At 33.1% G+C, this 20,380-nt stretch overlaps 1 protein-coding gene across 6 annotated transcripts in view; it reads right to left on the bottom strand.

Annotated features, from left to right (window-relative positions):
• Positions 1-20,380, bottom strand: part of DAAM (disheveled-associated activator of morphogenesis-like protein) — a 254,175-nt gene that overhangs the window by 6,578 nt on the left and 227,217 nt on the right. For all 6 annotated transcript variants that reach the window (XM_081726067.1, XM_081726068.1, XM_081726069.1 and 3 more), the window contains 6 exons: positions 16,987-17,123; positions 16,067-16,228; positions 13,304-13,607; positions 12,872-12,933; positions 8,900-9,092; positions 3,203-3,373 (listed from right to left, as the gene is read on the bottom strand). In XM_081726067.1, coding sequence (XP_081582193.1) covers positions 3,203-3,373; positions 8,900-9,092; positions 12,872-12,933; positions 13,304-13,607; positions 16,067-16,228; positions 16,987-17,123 — 1,029 coding nt within the window. The remainder of the gene's footprint in view (positions 1-3,202; positions 3,374-8,899; positions 9,093-12,871; positions 12,934-13,303; positions 13,608-16,066; positions 16,229-16,986; positions 17,124-20,380) is intronic.

The following is a 20,380-nucleotide window of genomic DNA, read 5'->3' as shown; positions in this document are numbered from 1 at the left end:
TTACCTTTAACGTTCAATTATGAATAATACATCAAATGGAAGAGCAATTCAAACGGTTTTTGCTATAAGTTTTCATGGTGAGCATTATTCGTCGCCAGTGACGTAAATTTTCCGGAAAATTTTGAAACAGACGAAAATTTTTCGATTCATAAAAACATACTCTACTTATTCGTACATCGTTGTTTAGCAATAATTTATTTATACTAAATATTGTCTGAAAAAAGTATCATGAAGTGAACAACCAACGATTCTTCATTTCTGCATAAAAAAATGTTTCAAAAACGTTAATGTATTCTTCCCTCAACATTCACCTTTGATCTCATATCATACTTCGTTAATTTAATACGCGTAAGATTATGTTTTTTCATAGCTTTAAACACAATAAAATCAAAGCATTTCTTCTTATTTTTGTCACAGAGATAATCTTCATAAGAAACTGGAACTTATATGTAATTATTTCATTACATAGGCAAGCGTATATACGAAGAAACAGTGGAATTTTCTGTTTTTGAAATAACTGATAAATTCACAAAGGTTTCTTTTCACTTTCTTGTTACATTTTAAACAATGGGATGGGATATTTGTACTCTACGAACTCTATTTATGTTTCCTCTTCTTTACACACACACACACACACACACACACACACACACACACACACACACACACACACAGAGAGAGAGAGAGAGAGAGAGAGAGAGAAACACTATGTAAGTTTTTACTTGCCAACTCTAAATATTAGAAAATTTTCCGGTTCCCGAAAGTTAATTGGAAAATTATAATTTGTTGCTGGCTAACTTTCCTCTACAGGAATTCAACTTTATACCTCAATGTGCAGTTTAATATAGTGGAAAATTTTCCACCTAACATCACTATACATAATATTTAAAACTGTCCGGGTTATGAAAAGTTTTTCCACCTGTTCCTACAGAGAAATAAAGCTTTCCGATTCATAAAAAGTTGTTTTACTTTTTGCTTCAAAATGATGATAATTTTCCTATCTACAAAAAGTTTTTCAATTTTTCCATACACAACAGAAAATTTTTCGGTTCATGAAAAACTGTTTCACTTGTTCCTACATAATACAGGAAATTTTCTGAGCCATGAAAATTTTCAGATTCTTTAAACGATCTTCCACTTTTTAACATTTCTAAGCACGAATTCAATCAATTTTATGGTTAATGAGAAATTGTTACTTGATTACTGATATTTGTTTAGAACGGAAAATTTTCCATTTCCACCTCGTATCACTATTCGTCACACAGCACATATCGAGTCGATACGCGAGAAAAGCCCATAAGCTTACCGCTGGGATATGGCACGAAACACATTTAATTTCGGGGAGTCTCGTTATAACTGTATCATCTCGTGGGGATTTGCTGCCCCTAGATGTGAACATTATGAGTGTTCAAATCACCACTTAGATGAAATGTCGATTCATCCCTGAAGACGTCACGATCCAGAAAATCTTCGCCATGGAGCAACATTTCATTTGCAAAGTTGGCACGCAAACCGTAATCTGTAGGCTTAGACCTTGTAGTAACTACAAACGATAAGGACGTAATTGTTTTCTGCTCACTAGTCGCCATCTTTGCTACTAGCGCCTTCTAACGGCAGACAGAGGAAACAGTGCATGCGCATGCGTACGAACAAAACTGAGTTGGTCTTTCATTTGATATATTATTTATAATTGTAATAAATACTACAAAGCCTTAAAACCCTGATATTCATTTTGAAACACCCTGTATTATTTCATTTTGGTCATATTAAACTTGAGTTGAGTTGATTTTATTTTAGCGTCCCTTTCAGCAGTGAGGCTATGAGAGACATAGACCTACTGATTAACGTGGAATCCAAACCACATGATCTCCCGCCGGGAATCGAACCCGGGTCTCCCACGCCAAAAGCGCGTACGCTAACCGCTTAGTTACGAAGAAGCTCATATATGTTAAACTTACATACAGTTTAAATTCATTTCTACAAAGCAACCTACACAAAGAAGATATCATGGTAACTAAATCAAACAGCTAAAATTGTACTCATTTCGAAGGAAAAAGAATTCTTTCCCATATAAAGCGATGAGTTGAAAACAATAAAACAAATACTCAACAGTCTTAACAGTAAACACAAATCGAAAGATAGAAAGAAAAGAATTATCATGCTTCGAGATTTCAATTTAAATGAGAAACCATGATAGCAAGCTATAAATTAAGGAAGCAAAGGAAGTATAATATTAAGGAAGCAAAAAAGAAAGCTATAAAAAGCGAAAAAATCTTTCTCTCTTTTCGTTTTATTTTATGTTAATATTTTAAGATCAAAAATATCATTACACTTAAGCCTTCGTGCAGTGGGATTGACAATGGTCAGGCGGCTATGGCAGTTTCTGACTCTTGGCGTTGGCGTGTTAATGTAAACTCCATACTACGTCAACCTTAGTGTGCAATGAACTGGGCAGGCGGTGACTATAAAATGAGCGATTTTTTTTTTTTTATTTTCAAGGAAATACGTTTGCTCCAGTCAGTTTTATGGGTTTCTGAAACACGCTTTGCAACGTTTACACTATGTTTAATAACTGTTATTTCTTGCTCCTTTAATTCAATTGTTAAATTCTTTATTTGGGAGCCATGAATTTTCGAAGATTTATTGTAACACCACTTACACATTATAGTAATATGGACAACAGAGTAACAATTAAATTTGCGATGTTCATATTTACACAGCTCCACACAACTGTTACTCCCAGGCATTAACTGAGACAGCAACACGGTTAGTAATACTGCAACAGCGCAAACTCAACTAAAGTCTGGTTGTCAGATCTGGAGATTAAAAAATACTAAAACAAAAATTCAACTAGTATCGAATATGTTAGTTTTAGTAAAACTATGTTTATTGTGAATAGAATACTCAACAAACAAAACTTTTATTCTATTATAGAAACTAGTAATTCGTGATTTCATTACAAAAATAAAATCTTAAGAGTTATAGCCTGTAGATAATTGAAAGTAGTAATACCAAAAAGTAGCATGTCGTTCAATTTGAAATTTTAATAGCGAAGGCACTTTAAAAATCGCCCAATCTGGCAACACTGCCTTTGTATGCCAACCTAATATTCTGAATTTATTTTAATGAATTTCTAGAGCTTTGAATGATCTTGATGGATATCACTTGAAAACAAGCCCTTTCTGATTTAATGTGGACTCACCTCTGCCTCCTGTTTTGCCCTTCGCTCTTCTTCCTCCCGCCTCTTCCGCATGTTTTCATTGTCATGTCGAGCTTCATTGAATGCAATCAAGAATGCATCAAAAATGGCAAAGAATTCATCCGGCTGAATTGAAGTATTGTCTTCGCCAAACAATCGAACAGCTCGGTCGAACTGAAAATAGCCAAATTCACAGTTATCATTATTATCATGAATTCCGTTAAGTTTATGTTGTAAACATGCAACTAAATAATTTACACCATTAACTGATATTCTTAAAAACAACAAACAATATAATGTCAGTACTGCTTTGGTTTGCTTTACCTTTACAGGAAGTCACAGTCTGTTGATTAAATTTCCAGTACATAATGAAGCTAAAATTTAAACGCTTCTAGACAAGGTCCATACATACTCTGAATCGCTGAGCACCAAATTCATAAGTTAGACTGGGTGTTCCGAAAGCTTCTGAGCAGAATAGTAGTTAGCCGTAAGTGTTAAGCCGGAGATCCAAGTGAAGGGTAGTAGAACATACAGGGTGTTTCAGAAGAACACTGACCACGTTTGAGAGGTGATTTCTGACACCAAGATTGGACAAAAAAGATAAATTAATCTGGGTGCACAAATGCTTCCTTTCGGAGTTATAGACTGCCGAAAATATGAAAAAATAAAATTTAAAGGTCCATAGTTCCAATACTATGGGACCTACCGTAGTCGGGTCAAGATTTCACTTAGGAACTAGTATGTGCCCTACACAAATATCCATGTTTCAGAATCCTGCGGTACTTCCGCAACAATTTTTATAGAGGTAGTTTGTGAGTATTTCAAATTATATGCCCATAGTCAAACTTTCTCTATAAAAATTGTTGAGTGAGTACCACAGGATTGTGAAACTTAGATATTTGGATAGGTCACATGCTCGTTCGTAAGTGAAGTCTTAACCCGACTACGGTAGGTTCCATAATATCGGAGCTAAGGACCTTTAAAGTTTATTTTTTCATGTTTTCGGCAGCCTATAACTTTCAAAGGAAGTATTTGTGCACCCAGGTTGGTCTATATTTTTTATCTTATCTTGATGTCAGGAATCACCTCACCTCCCAACCTCGTTGTTGGTGGTTTTGAAACACTCTGTATAATAGTGACAAATGTATTACGGAAATACAGATATAGTTGAAGATGATATGAGACAAGTAAATATTGTTATTGGTTGGAATAATGTATCCGTAGTAAGTTTAATGTATGAGTTGTTCGATGAATGCAGTAGTGGATAGAACTCAGGAAATATGTTTTAATTAAATTTATAAGTACACTCATGTCCAAAATTATTGTCGCATATCTATAACTGTCTTCTTGTAAGAATATAATTTGCTAATGATTTTGTAGGATACTTTTAATACTGCTACTATGTGTATAATTGGGAAATGTATATTTGTGGTAAATTTTATAGGAAAAGAATTATAAATACGAAAATTAGAATGAGTAAAACAAAATGTTGCTAAATAGACAAGCAAGTTTTATTTTCGTTTTATTGTTCTTATTTAATGCTCTTTTGACATGAAATTTGCCACATATATGTCTTTACCGATTATACACATACTAACATTATAAGGAATACCGGGCGAATTCGTTATCAAATTATATTCCTACAACAACATATTTATAGACATGCGACAATAATTTTGGACATGAGTGTACATTGGAGAAATGTGTATGAAAAGAGTTGTTCGGAGAAACAAGTTATTTATTCAAGATACAATAAGATAAGATTAATGGCGAAATCAAGATACATAATATATGAAGAGAATTAGTGGATGGTGTTTAAAGAGATATGTGCATTTGTAGATAAATATAGTAACCTCCACATAAGGATAAAGGTAAGTGTAATATGTTGAAGTGAAAAGAATAAATTGATATTGGTGTACGTATATGACTTGTTTTCAAATGTTGTAAGTAAACGTAACATCACTGCTGATATGTAGTTGCTTCGGAATGCGATCGTCATGTTCAAAAAGTAAAAAGTTCGGAGGACAAAATGGTGGAGTTCAGAAGGAGCCAAAGTTTGGGTTGCTGTTAATTCGTTGTGTTTCATAGAGGATTATTATAGTAGTTTTTCATAGCATATATTACTTTAAATATATTAAACTTTATTTACTTCTGTCTTTCACGGCGAAATTAAATCTCTGCTACTTAAAAGGTGTAAAATAATATAAAGCAGATCTCGTAAGAAGAGATGAAACAGTGTAGCTAAAGTATGGAGTCGAGTATGGCATTTAATAGAAGCGAAAGTAAATATTCTACAGAATTCCATATTCATATACATAGATATTGACATATGTACAGTAGACGTATAATCTCAGAGTTAAATTCCCGCTTCAGTCTCAGTTTTCACTGTTTAGATTTCATTTAAAGCAATGTGAAGTGTAACTTTGTTTTCTGTCTTTATGTAACGCCGAAGTTTTGAAGGACGAAGTCAATACTTAAAGCGGGATGCTAACCACTATTTGGGATTGTACCCGATTCGATATACTCCCTGTGATCACCTATACCAAAAGCAAACATTCTAATCACGAGTTCATGGGGGAAACCCTATTAGTCCATAAAGATAACAAAATTACAGCCAGCTAACATGGTTCAGAGATGCAAGATTAGAATGGTAAATTCTGCTCAGGGCAAAGGCACCTTTCACCATCCATTTCATTATCATTTATTTCTCACAGTTCCTTTTGGTCCAAAAGACGCTATCGTGAGACGTAAAACTAAAAAATAAAATGACATGATTAATTTACCTCTTATGTTTCATACAGTTCTTTTTATAGATTATGCTGCCTTCATATAGATAGATTCTCTTATTCAATCTAGAATATTTTTACAATAAAATATGTACGAAGTGAAATTTTGTTAATACTTATCAATTTTACGAGGAAAGTATAAATAGTCTTCATATTTAATTTATGGAGCCATTTTATATATAATGATAACGATGTCCGAAATGTGAAACCCACGATAGGTGCTGCACGTTGTCTCTAAGAACACTGATGTTCACAGAAAATTTAATGTATCAGGCTTAAATAAGAATATTTGATATTAAAAACCTATTTCCGAAGTGTCTTACAATAAAGGTAGATTTTTATTCAAAGCTTAAGAATATTTTCTTTATTGAAACATTCATGATACATCAAAGCATAGAATATTTAAATCAAGGACGTTTAAACAACAACCTATGGATAACCCTGATTTTAAGCATTTGAATGGCCAGTAGGCTCTCCTCTGGTACATGTTGCTCATATTCGATCCCAACCATCACCAGACCATACAACAAAACTTGGGATGTAAATTTAAGTAAAATAGCATAAAATGAAACCTACCACTTTTATAATATTTGAATTTATTTATTTATTTTAAGTGGACATTGCCATTATCGTCACGGAATGTACGTTAAGAAAGATATTTCAACTTTATATTTGACAAAGATATTGGCAACCAAAGTTTAACACCAAGTTCTTCTTATGAAAATATGTGGTTCCTCGTTTTCATACCACCTATTGTGCATTCGAATTGTGAAAGAAATACATAGATACACATTTTCCACATAAACAGGCAACACTAATGTTCATAATTTGAATCTACAGCGAAAGATGATAAATGTTATTTAAACAATTTTTGACTGATTAACAAATCCAAACCTATCATTTTGTTGGTTATATCCTGGAATTTCGATAGCCATGTCTTTGGAATATATATAGAATCACAGCGTGCCTGAAGTTTCTAAATGGGTAGGCTGAAATACTTCTTCGAAAGTAGTGATTCATGCAATATATTCTTCTGCAGTTTACTATACAATGCAAGAAAAAATAAAACAATGCTTGTGTTTCACATGGAGTATTACTGGTTGAAATAAACAACGAAAAACTTATTTGTATTAACCGCTCAACATTCAAATATAAATACAAGTTAACCAGTTCACTCATAACAACAAATATCAAAACTAATACAAGACACTACTATTGCAGAACAGTGCACAATAAGTTATACTATTAATAGCAGAAGTATCCGTTCTTCGAGCGGGAAGAATTTGGTGTAATGAATACAAAATTAGAATTTTGAATATTGCAGAGATTTCCTTCTAGAAGTAGAATTGTCGGAAACTATGGAACACTTGTTCCCTTATTTTCAATGAAGTTTAAATTGTGAATCTAAGAAAAAATATATAAGTTATCCCTTTTTTCTTTTTAGATATTTAAACAACGTATTACATTATTTTAAATTAAGAGTTAGTATACCGAATTTCACATTCCCAACTAAAGCAAATCCTCTCATTGGGCGTTTCCTGAACAAATAAAAAATAAAATCTTTCAGTTTAATGTCCCACGATTAGGCTTATGTCTTTAGCCTAAGGGAGACAAATGGTTAAGGCAAGTGAAGTTGATGATGGAAGAATTGGTCATATGAGAAAGTGAGAGGAAACGGGAGAACTCCGAGAAACCCTATGGAGACTATATCATCCACCACAAAGTTACTTGGCCGGAATCGAACCGGGGACCACACTAGAGGTAAGCGCTCTGCCATTTAGCCACCCACTATGCCCCCTCCTGAACAACTAGTTGGAAATTTGGATATTATAGAAATTGTACAGGATTATAGATAATGCCGAAATAGTACTGAGGTGTTTGTTACCAAGTTTCTCTCTAACTTCAGGGATTAGTAAGATATCCTATTCTTACCAAAACAATTTAATTCTCTTTACCTTTCCCTTAAGATATGTAATATTTTTTAAATATAAAAATCCCTTTTTATCCTTTGTTTTGGATACAAAAAGAATTTTCTGTTCAAATTTCATGTTTTTATTTATAGTAGCATGGCCTGGACATTGATGAGTGGGTCACTTTTATTCTTTTATAGGTATGCAAGTTCACTTGTGTATTAATAGTATCTATAATAACGTTCTTTTTATTTTTATTCTTTCAAATAGTTCACTTGTGTATTAATAATGTCCATAATAACATTCTTCATATTCTTTTCAAATAGTACGCATAATAACATTCTTTTCCTTAATATTATTTTCATATATTTCACTTGCGTATTCATAGTATCCATAATAACATTCTTTTTCTTAATATTCTTTTCAGATAGTTCACTTGTGTGTTAATAGTTTGAATGCTAATTATATTTTCCTTCTTTCCTTCATTCATTTCTCTGCGGCGATGCACAAAAATAGTACGACATCTGCTTTGGCTGTCGAAGTTTCACGAAAGGCTAGCCTTAGTAAGCTTTGTCCGTCTTCGTTGCTTCGTTACGAATTTATGTATAGTTTCTTGTGCTGGGAGCAATGACGCTGTGATCTTATCTCCGACCATTTTAATGTCACAAAGAATATGCTAGGAAAGAATAAAACTCGAAAAGTTACTATTGCTTGCCTCATGTTTATATGAAGCATTTATAAAATAAATCATATATTAGTAAAATATTTTGATTAATGATTGCGAGCAATATTTTAAATGTGACATACAAATAATTGTAAATTATAGTCTTAATGGATCCTAATATCCCTGAATATATAAAGAAAAAGTTTTCCTTTTCCCGAATAGGTAAGTTCAATATTATCATAATATGCAGTGTACACAGAGAAAGGGACCAATAATATGTGACTCAATCTTGTTTATTGTTGTAGCGCTGAAACAGATGAGAGAAGAGAAAAATACTCACTCGGGTCTTCATGTCTTGAAAGAGGTCCTCCAATTCTGTAAAGCGACACGTTGCAGAAGAAAGGAATTCCTTCATTACAGTGAGGTAACGATCACCCAGAGCAACCGGCTGGGATCGATGGTATTCAATTTCACGTTCAACTTCTTTAAGTCCATTCCTTAACTGACTCATATCCTTTTCCAGTTCACCCATGCTTTTAGAAAAGACAAAAAATACAATAAATATTCAAAAGAATAATATTTTTTTAATAAAAAATATTCTGAAAAGAAAATTGCTCTTAATATTAACTCATTTTTTTTTATTAAATTCTACGACACATAAAATACTTAAATGATATGTGGAGAGGATGAATGGGTAAGGACCTATCCGATTTGCAGTAAGCACCAGACTGTCACGTGATCAGGTCAAAAGTTACGTTGCGTGCTAAATTGAGTCTGAAGATTCCAAATCAAGATGTGAGATATTTCAAGCATGTAAACCTCCGCGTGGGGCGCCCTGGGTAATTCAAATAATATGTATATATTTTATTATTATTGATTTTACTCAAACAACTTGACTTTTGATAATGTTCTATACATATTTACCTTACGTGCTATACATCGTTTTGAAGCTCTTCCTAACGTCTTTACAATAAACTTTCAATTAGTCAAATCCTTATTATAGTTTTGGAGATATGTGGACGACGTCATTTTTTTCACTGATTTTCCATTGACTTTAACATTCATATTTCGTGATTCTTTGGGCTATGTTCCATCCATCTAGGATAATTTGCTTTTAAAATATAGAAGTCTCTTTTATATTTAAGCCGAATTTCAGCCATCTCCCTCTTTTAGTTTTTGAGATAAGTAGAGAAATTATTTGTTTTTTATTTATTTATTTTTCATTGACATTAATGTTTCGTGCTTTTTGACTATATTCCATCTATTTTAGGACAATTTCCTTTTGAAATACAGAATGTACGTAATCTCTTCTACATCTGAGCTGAATTTCAGCCATATCCTCCAAAGTTTGTTCACATCATTGTAACCAGATAGGCCCTGTCCCTAAATGGGATTATTTAGCTGATAATTAACTTTATTCACCTTAATAGATGTTTGTGATAATGCTTTCATTGTACTTCACACTACAATAATAAACAATAAAAAGTAAACATATAAAGTACCTGCACATAAATTCTGAGATTGTACAATCCGCGGCAAAAAACCTGCAACATGAGGATGTAAGTTTATTGTGAAACTACGCCTAACAGCACAGGGAATGAACATAACGTCTAAGTGGAACGAATCACGCCAGGATAAACCTCGGCCTCCTCCCGTGCACACTTATTTTGAAGCAAAAGGCTTCATCATTTCACAATAAACTTATATGTTCATGTTGCATGTTTTTTGCCGCGGATTGTACATTGAATCACTATTAATTGAAGAACACATTTTAAATCTCTATTTCTCTTCATATACAGTGAAAACAGTTTGTAGAGCAGAACTATACTAGGAGCCTTTCGAAACAAAGTTGGAGCAAAGCGGCTAAAGTTTCTCTAAGTGTCTCCTATTTGCAATGAAATAAACGATAGGTCCCCTTAAACACAGAATTTATGCAGCAATAATAAATATACACGCATGAATAGTTGCATTTTTAGGGATAGCTTCGCTCCATTGACTTTTATGGAAGAAGTGGTTTTCCCGTGATTATTCTTCTATAGCACTTGATACTCAAGATTTCCTTTTTTCTGAACCTGACCACCGAGGATCCTTGTGATCACGGAAAATTTGTTTTGTGTCAATCAAACAGTTTACAAGAAGATGACGAAGAATCTAATACCTTTTGGTGCAAGAATGCAATTCTGCTCACTTCTCTCTAACAAAGAAAAAGGGAAAGAAAAACTTTTTTTTTTTTTAATTTGTAGTGCTTAAAGAACTCTGTGTTATATTGCTTTCTCTCAACTTGAAAATGAATAAACAGTAATAGAATTTAACAAGAGTTCTTGAATATTAACTTGGGCAAAAGTAATATTTCACTACTCATATTACATTAACAAGAGAATTTTAATTACTGGTAGTTTGACACAAGGAGAGAAATTCTGGGAATATTCTTCTTGTAAATCTAGTTTGATGTAGAGGAAAAATTTATTTGTAATGTTTAGGAATATCATAAATAATTTACCTCAAACTAGGAAGGACAGATTATTTTTTCGAAAGCCAGCCAAATGTATGGCTAGAGGGAGAGAAAATCGAAGACGTTAAAACGTTTCCCTATTTAGGAAGTCTAATATCCTCGGACGGAGGAAGTGAAAGAGACGTAGGTTCAAGAATAGCGTAGGCTAAACAAGCATTCAATAGGGAAAGAGGACTGCTAATATCAAGAAATGTGTCCTTCGACGTTCGTAAACGATTTATTAAGACAATGGTATGGAGCGTGGTGCTTTATGGATCAGAGACGTGGACATTGAGAAAAGTTTAAATATCCAAGCTGGAAGCATTTCAAATGTGGTGTTGGCAGAGAATGCTGCACGGATCGAAAGGAAAAGGAATGAAGACGTACTAAAAGAAGCGAATGAAGGACGACAGATCATGAAGATAATAAGGAAAAGAAGAAATAGCATGCTTGGCCATCTCATTTGGCATTTCGATTGGATTACCGTGCTGATAGAGGGAAAGGCAGAAGGAAAACCAGGAAGAGGAAGACAAAGGGTAGAATATCTAGATGCAGTTACGAAGAAGTAAAAAACAGCTCCCCCAAGGGAGAGAAAAGTTTTAAAATTTCCATGTTGCACACCAACCTATGATTGAGAAGAGGAAGAAGAAGAATATTTTGTCTTACGAACTCCAGTATATTACTTAGGTGTTTGATTAAATATTATTATTAAAATAGTCCATATTATCCTTTACTTTTTTGATAATTATGCTTCATATTGCAAATTATCCTTCATTATACTTTCTTTCAAAACTTCATTATCCTAAACTCCCTATTTTCTGTTGATTAATATTTTATGCACAATATATATATATATTTTATTATATCCATAAACTGAAAGCAAGTACTCTTTGACAGTAAAGAAAGTTAGTAACATAGTATAAAGTTATACAAATATATCCTGCAATAATAGTAATAAAAATCAATCCTTAAGAATGACAATCTACTTATTTGTGTTAATCTTTATCTCTTCACCTGCAACACACTAAAGAGGTTGGTTGATTAACTGCAAGTTTCATGTGACCCTCAATATTTTCTTGTGTCAAACATATTTTAAAATTTAAAATCTAATTGAGCATAGAAGTTTCCCTTAACTAAAGCAAATGATGAATTGTTTTGGCTCAAAGTGTACACCGACCATGAATTGCTAATGTTTACATTCTCTAACGTTCTTATAATTGTTATCCTGTTCCTCACAGAACTACATTTTAAAATTCTTAGAGCAGAAACTTTAGTACAGGTATACAAGCAAATCTTTTTACTCTTTTAAAATATCCATTGCTGAAATACCAAGATTTTCTTTTCATTGTTGCTGAAAATAAAATTTACGATTAAAATATCATACTAATTCTTGGTTACAATAATTAGGCTCATAAGTGAACAAAAAAGTTAAGTTTGCAAGAATTTTCCTTTATTTTACTGTACATATTATGCTTTTAAGCTTTATTCTTAAAATTATGCTTTTAAAATTAGTTTTATCTGGAACCTTAGATATAATTAAAATCATGTTTAGGGTACCAACTATATATGGAAAATTGTTGCTTTTTTTTATATTATAACGTATAGTATTCCTTTGCATGTTTATTAATGTTTTTCTTAACTATATATTTTCACAAATAAAGTGACTTCATTTGACTCGCTTACTTAATTTTGCTGACAAATTTTACTGGCGTGTATTTCAGAAACAATTTGTTATAATATATTTTAAACTAAGTGAAATTTCACATTTTATACCAAAGCTGTATCTATAATCCAACTAAGAACAGTACAACACTGACTTACCTAACTTTCGCGGCTTCCCTTACATGTGGAATGTCTTCTTCCAACTTCAGTATATCTTTGAACTAAAATGAAGGGAAGATAATTAATTTTTATATTACTAACTGTTAATTTATCCTTAATTGAGAAAATAATTAACTATATTATATGATTATTAATAATAATGAGGTGTAAAGTTTTCTGTTCTCGTGATTTCTAAAGACTGAAGTAATTTCGCTGATAAAATTCTAAACATCGATCCTCTGAATTATTTAACACTAGATACAGTATTACTCTAAATGGATTATGAAATCTAAGCAAGACTAAAGAATAACTGTATAAAGATTTCCACGTAGATCAAATTCTGTACTTTTTTCCTAGGTCATGATGACAAATTAGCTCACATTACTTTTAATTCCTGATACTTTTACATGTATTCCATGTTTTCACACTTACTTGATGCTCTAAGAATTCAACTAAGTAATGTAAAAGAGTTGTTCCTTTAGCAGAGCTTGATTTCGTATCCGCCAGTCGGTTAAGGCTAGACAATCGAAAGCCAGATGCATTTCCGCGCTGCCCTCTGTTCATATAGTTTCCAAGTGCAAGAACCAATTCTAATAAACGGCGCAAACGTCTACTCCTCTGCACTTCTCTAGAAGCTTCCATAACAGCCTGTATCCGAGGCTGCACTTCTCCTACCCAGACACCAAAGCGTTTTTTGTAATGAAGAGTTCGAAGACGTTGCTCGTAGTGAGGTATTCTGGAATGAGAAAGGTTATATTAATTCCTTAAATATGTATTCAAAATGCGTAATAATATGAATGTACAGATAATCTGGGATACATTACACTATAATTAAAAGCTAAAATAAATTCTCGCAACTTCCAGTCATTAGCTTTATATTTTGAGATTTTTACTTATTTCCATCAAATCGTTCAGAAGTACCAATGTTTAGTATCAAAAGAACACTTCATATTAACTTATCTGATTAATAAAACAGTGTTTAGACGGAAGACGCAAATGAAATTTGAATTATGGCCAAATGATAATAAGTTCATCCATATAAGGCTGCAAAATATTTTCCATTTTTGTGAAAGATTTCTGAAGATGAAATGTAATTTTCACCGTCTTGAAATTAGCGGTCACTGGACGCCTATTCAATACTGCTCAAGGATTGAAATATTTTATATATTATTTAATTATGCTGTATTATTTTCGTACTTGAAACAGTTTGCTTACTCTACCCAAACATCAATAAGTATCTAATAAATCTCCAATATTATTATAGAAAATTGGTTTAGATTAAGTACACTTTACTGTTATAGTTAATATACGTATATTATAGTTCATGAGGTTCCGTTAATGAAAATATAGTCTTCCTACGAGATTAATAACAATTTCAATGCCTCAAAGCTCAAGAACTGAGGAAGTTGGATTGTTAGTTTGTATGTAACATCTTAACAGACCTACACAAATAGGGTATCACAAAAATTCGTAACCTCTGTATCGCTGTCTTCAAAATTTTGTAAGTCATTACTTTGAGAGCCCATAGCAGTTTTCTGAGGTTTGCATACATTGGAATTTTTAGTAAACACAGAAATATATCACCTAATGCTTTTAGGGAATTTACTGAAAACCGTTTTGAACCGAGAATAATGCGAGTTCTTGCTGGTATCAATGCAAAAATAAACTGGCTGATGGACTAACAAGGACTGGAATCCTGAATAACGATCGGTTGCATTAAAAATCGGTAATGATGGTGCTAGCGATAGAATAGTTTGTGTGTGTTGTGGAGTTTATTCCTGAAACTCCTATGACATCCAATTTGGTGAGAATTTCTAGAAGCAATCCATTAGCGGTAAATATTTTACTTGAGAAAGCTTTGGTGTTATATATATATATATATATATATATATATATATATATATATATATATATATATATATATATATATATATAGATAGATAGATAGATAGATAGATAGATAGATAGATAGTTCTATATAAGAAACACTAGTACGTAAAGAGCAATGATACTGATGCAGAAAAATCTGGCTGCTGGCTAACCTGAATCTACTGCTTACAGGGGGAACTTGCTCTACCAATTGAATCAGCAGCGTTTTTTTATTAATTATTATTATTATTATATGTGTAATAATTCTGTACACAGCGTTCCAAAGATTTCTGAACTGAGTCGACGTCGAACTGCGTCTACAACAAGCGATGGTTGGTCGGTAGGAGCTTTAGAAATAAAGCACCAAAACAACGGAAATCGATAGTATCACTGGTAAAATCTGTTAACAACTAAGAGATTTGACTTCGAGTCTCCGTCAATACAGCGGACATACTTTTCTGTGTTGTTTTATCGTTGTTGTAGACTTTCTTGTACTCAATCCGTATAAAATAATTCTCAACAAAGACATTAAATAATGCAAATATGATACAAAAATTAGTTCTATTCGAGTGATCAGTAAAAGTTCAATTCTATAAATAATCATAAATACAGTTTTGGTTACTTCATATGGAGCCTTCACTTCAAATACGTTAATAATCTGGAAGGGATCTGCTTTCATTAATATCAAAGTCGTTGTTAATAAATGAATTTCCTCTCCTTCCTTGAACACAAAGCATATAATATTAGAGTCCGCTAGAAAAATGTATATACTCTTTGTCATCCTGTATCGGGATACTGACATTGAAAATTGTTCTGAAATTGAAGTATGTTGTAGGATGGTTTCTCGCCCAACAGATGCCAGCATTGTTTTCAGTTAACATGTTGGCCGTTGCTTGAGAAGCTCGAGAACCTTCGCCAGAAGATTACAGAGGTATGTGCATCGGTCTCCACTGATACATTGAGCGCTGTAGCTGCAGCGACCTCTCGTCGTTCCATGCACCTCAAACTTGTCAACAATACGTTTGATTGTTAGGCGGGTTGGTGGTTCAGTACCAAACTCCCCTCTCCACTGACTCTGCACTTCGATGAAACCACTTCATGACGTACTTACAATGCTCGAACGTACTCCTGCTTGCTCCTGCAATTTTCTTATCTCACTAACTGTGCTGACAGTACCGACATCTGTTGAGCGAAAAACCGTACTACAACATATTTCAATTTCAGAACAATTTCAATGTCAGTATCCAGATATAGGACGATAAAAAGTGTATACATTCTTCTGGCGGACTCTGTATACCAGAAATAGTAGAATTCTTGTAAACTTACTTGGAAATTTCGTAAAGAAATCTATCCGCACGAGCAAGACTCTCGATTTCTTCGCTATGTTCTTCAAGGAGTGCTGCTTCTTCTGCACTGGGAGTAAATTTCAGTAACTGCTCCACCATATCAATTGGAAGCTGATCTTTGCTATCCATACTCAATATCGCTCTATAAAGAAAGATTTTTTTTAAAAAAAGATATCTTAGTCATATAATCTTAATATAAATCGTTTAAACGACAGAATCTGGGATATCTTATAATTTCCCTCCAATAAGAACATGACTTACCATTTAACTAACCTCTTTCTAGAAGAGCCTGAAAACACTTCTACATAGTATCCGATATGCTACTCTCTACATAGGAGAAATCTTAAGTTCTCTCTCTATTAATTAACACTTACTGCCGTTATTTCAATTCCCATGTTAACCATTTATCCTCATTCCGAAACAAATCATCCCCCAACAATTCCATCTTCGGACCGAACTTCCCATATCAACCTCTTACAAGTCAGTCATCGAACTGACCTTCTTCCCTGAGAGATGGAAACACTCATGTGTACCTCATTTTGTTCGCCAAACATTGAACTAGGATGTCATCATCTGGTGAACTCACGAAGTTAAATTATCAAAGGTATTAATTAGCATGGAGATCACGTAAGTGTTTTCCCTTTACTTTCATCTATCATTTAGACTTGATACGTTATTTGCTAGTGGTAGTCTTTTAATGTAGTGTCGTGAAATTAAATATTTTAACTACTACTAAGCAGTTTTGAAATCTCTACGGTTCTTGACGAGAAGGCATTAAATTAAAAGAATGTAGAAATAATATTCCTTTCAGAATTGTAATGTTAGTATTACTTATAATTGCAGTTACAATAATTATATAAATATGTTACGTTTATAGTGAATACTATTTCTAGTACTTACTTGGAAATTTCTTCGTCCGACATCTTCAACTTGGATAACAAAATAGTACAGTTTTGCGCCCTTCTTCCATCAATTACTGATAATACTTTACTTTTGTTCTTCCCTATTTGTCTCAGATCCTCTATCGAGCCTTCAGCCTTGAGGAAAGAAGAAAAAAAATGACATCCGCACTGTCTGATAAGGTGAGGGAATTATTGTGGTATACTTAGAAACTATAACAAATACAATAACTGCTACGCTTAACACAAAGGAAACTTCAAGAGTAAATAATAATCATGCATCTCTTGTAGTTTGAATGCCTCCGTAAAGCCGGTCATTTTCAATGTTATGAGATGACCCGTCTGTCAATTGGAGCACAAGTCTATCTTGGAAGGTGTTTCAACTTGAAATGGCTCTAGCTTAAATGATAGTTCACCATCTATACAGGAAGAGATCGGCTTGCTAACTGGATGCTATAGAAACAGACACACTTCTGTTGGCAAATTCGCAAAACGAAATTGCCAAAGTTTATCTCTAAACTTATTGTTCTATCAGAAATGTTTCGATTAGTGAAAATCAAAGTCAAAAAGCCGTCAAGAAGGCATAAAAAATTATTTTATCTATATAATCAATCATTGTTATACTTTTGATTTCTAAATGTGCTAAGGAAAGTGAATTATCTGCTTTGGAATTTCATAAGCACTTAAAATGCTTCACAACTTACTATTAAGAACGTAAAATTTTACACAAGGCCTCTTCTATTGTTGAAGACATGAATTTAAATCGTATCATATTAGAACTAAAAATCCAACATTAAATTTGGACAAAGGACATTTAGACAATTAAAGTGATCATATAATCAATTGTATTTATTTATTTATTAGCCTGTTTCTCACACAATTGAGATTTTAGTAGAGTACGCACCCAGTTTATCAATAATTACAAAATAATATACGAGGTACACTCATGTCCAAAATTATTCTCGCATGTCTATAAGTATGTTGTTGTGCGAATACAATTTGATAACGAATTCGCCCGGTATTTCTTATAATGTTAGTGTGTGTATAATCGGCATACACATGTACTGTATGTGGCAAATTTCAAGTCAAAAGAACAGTAAATAAGAACAATAAAACGAAAATAAAACTTTCTTGTACATTTATCAACATTTTGTTTTACTAATTCTAATTTTCATATTTATAATTCTTTTCCTATGAAATTTATCACAAATATACATTTCCCGATTATGCATATAGTATCAGTACCAAAAATACCCTGCAAAATCATTATCACATTATATTCTTACAAGGAGACAGTTATAGATATGTGACAATCATTTTGGACATGAGTGTACATACTAAAAGTACGTGCCGCTTTGTTCTAAAGTCCACATTTTTATCATTTCAGCAAAGCAATTGAGGGATCGGAGACCTCCCTCGTTCGTCTCTAAACAGTGTAGGTTTTGTTTACTAAGTGGCAGAAATTAAGTCATAGTGCCTTTGAAGAGCAATGGGTAATTGCGAAATTCCTCACCGCAGCTGGACGTTGTACGGCCGATATTCATCGCCAATTGAAGGGTGTGTGTGGTGATGGTACTCTTGCAGAAAACACTGTTAGCAAATGGGTGCGTGAGTTCAAAGCAGAGCCAACGAATGTGAAAAATGAGGAGAGGTCTAAACGTCCAAACATAGTATCAACTGGCGCTAACATTGCCCGTATTGAAGATTTCACCATGCAGGAGATTTGTGATACACTAGGGGCTAACAATGGGAACAGTTGAACGAATAGTTATAAATGAACTGAGCCTAAGGAAAATTTCTTTTCGCTGGGCTCCACAAATGCTTAATGACTATCAAAAAGAGGCAAAGACTCGACCAAGTGTTGCAAATTTGACACGCTTCAGAAGAGAGCCACGCAATTTCTTGGGGAAAAATTCGACACGTGGCATCCAATGAGAAAGTGCTGTACGCTATCTTCTGGGATTCCCAGGGAGTAATATTGTCTGAACCTGTTCAGAAACGTCATACAATTACCGGCGAGTATTTTCGTACACTTTTGGATACAGAATTTTTGTGAAAAAATTGACTGAGAAACAATCAAAAATGGCAAATGGCAATTTCATCCGTTACATAGACAATGCATTGCCACACTGTGCTAATGTTGTGACCCCATTCTTGGCTGACGACGGTAATGAACTTCTGCCACACCCAACCTACTCACCAGAATTAACCCCGAGTGACTTCTGGTTGTTCCCAAACCTCAAGGATTCTCTTCGTAGATTCCATTTTGCCAATAAATCATCTCTGGAAAGTGCTATTTTCCAGTATTTGAAACATACCCCCAAAGATGACTATGCCACATGATACACAAAATGGACGAAGTGATGGCAACAGTTATCAATAAAGAGGAAGAGTTTGTTAAGAAACAGACACAAGTTCGTTCCCTGTACTTCCTTGTTCTTGGAAATTAGAACGAAACGGCACGTATTTGGGTATATATCGAGTACATGCTTGAACAAAACCCTAAAGTACAGAAATACACAAGAAAATAAAATAACTTTTAAATATACTCACACAATACGTCTACAACATAATTAACACAGAATGAAAATTATAAATTGTGTTCATAAAACTAATTTACAGATAAAAAAACATTTATTTTTTAAAAAGTTGCGATGCAAATGCAGAATATGATTTATTTTGATTTAGAAACTCAATTAACTTATTGAGAAATCTCTTAGATTATATATAACTTTTTCTGAAAAAATAGTAATTTTGCAGAATAACATGTAAATTACTAACATATCCAGTATAATACTTATGGATGTTAATGTTTCCTATAAATACGTGTTTGTTACTTAAAGTAAACAAGGCACTTTCATATAAATACACACAAGGAAGAGGTAAAATTTTCTGTCTTGGGAAGATAAACTTGCAAGAAGTCTTTGGCGACAATCTAAGCATAACCCTTAGTGTCTTTTTTGCAACCGGAAAGTACTGATACATTCAGTGATGTGACCCAAAATACAATACCGTAACTTAATAACGATTGGAATTTTGCATAATAGACCGAAAGCAAGGTTTGTGTTGTGATATTACCTTTCAGTCTACGAAGACCGAAACATATACTGCTTAATTTTTGTTAAGTTGAAAAATACGCTCATTCTAATTAAATTTGAAACTAATGTTTATACCAAGAAATTTAATTAAACTAGAAATTTATAGTTTCTTGTTATTCACCATTATGTAAAAAAAAAAAAAAAAAAAAAAAAAAATGTTTATTTTGATTAGGAGTACAAAGTTTAGCAAAGTAGCTTTATCGTTATTTAGAAATATAGTTTTTGATATTTAGCCAATTAATTAACCTAGTGAACGCAATGTTTAGGTTATTTTCAATATCTTTTCGTGCTTTTCCT

The sequence above is a fragment of the Thermobia domestica genome, chromosome 9, assembly GCF_964235325.1.
Source record: "Thermobia domestica chromosome 9, izTheDome1.hap1.1, whole genome shotgun sequence".
In the NCBI taxonomy this organism is placed as follows: domain Eukaryota; kingdom Metazoa; phylum Arthropoda; class Insecta; order Zygentoma; family Lepismatidae; genus Thermobia; species Thermobia domestica.
Note: the sequence above shows the minus strand (reverse complement) of the source record. Positions and strands in the feature narration are given on the sequence as shown.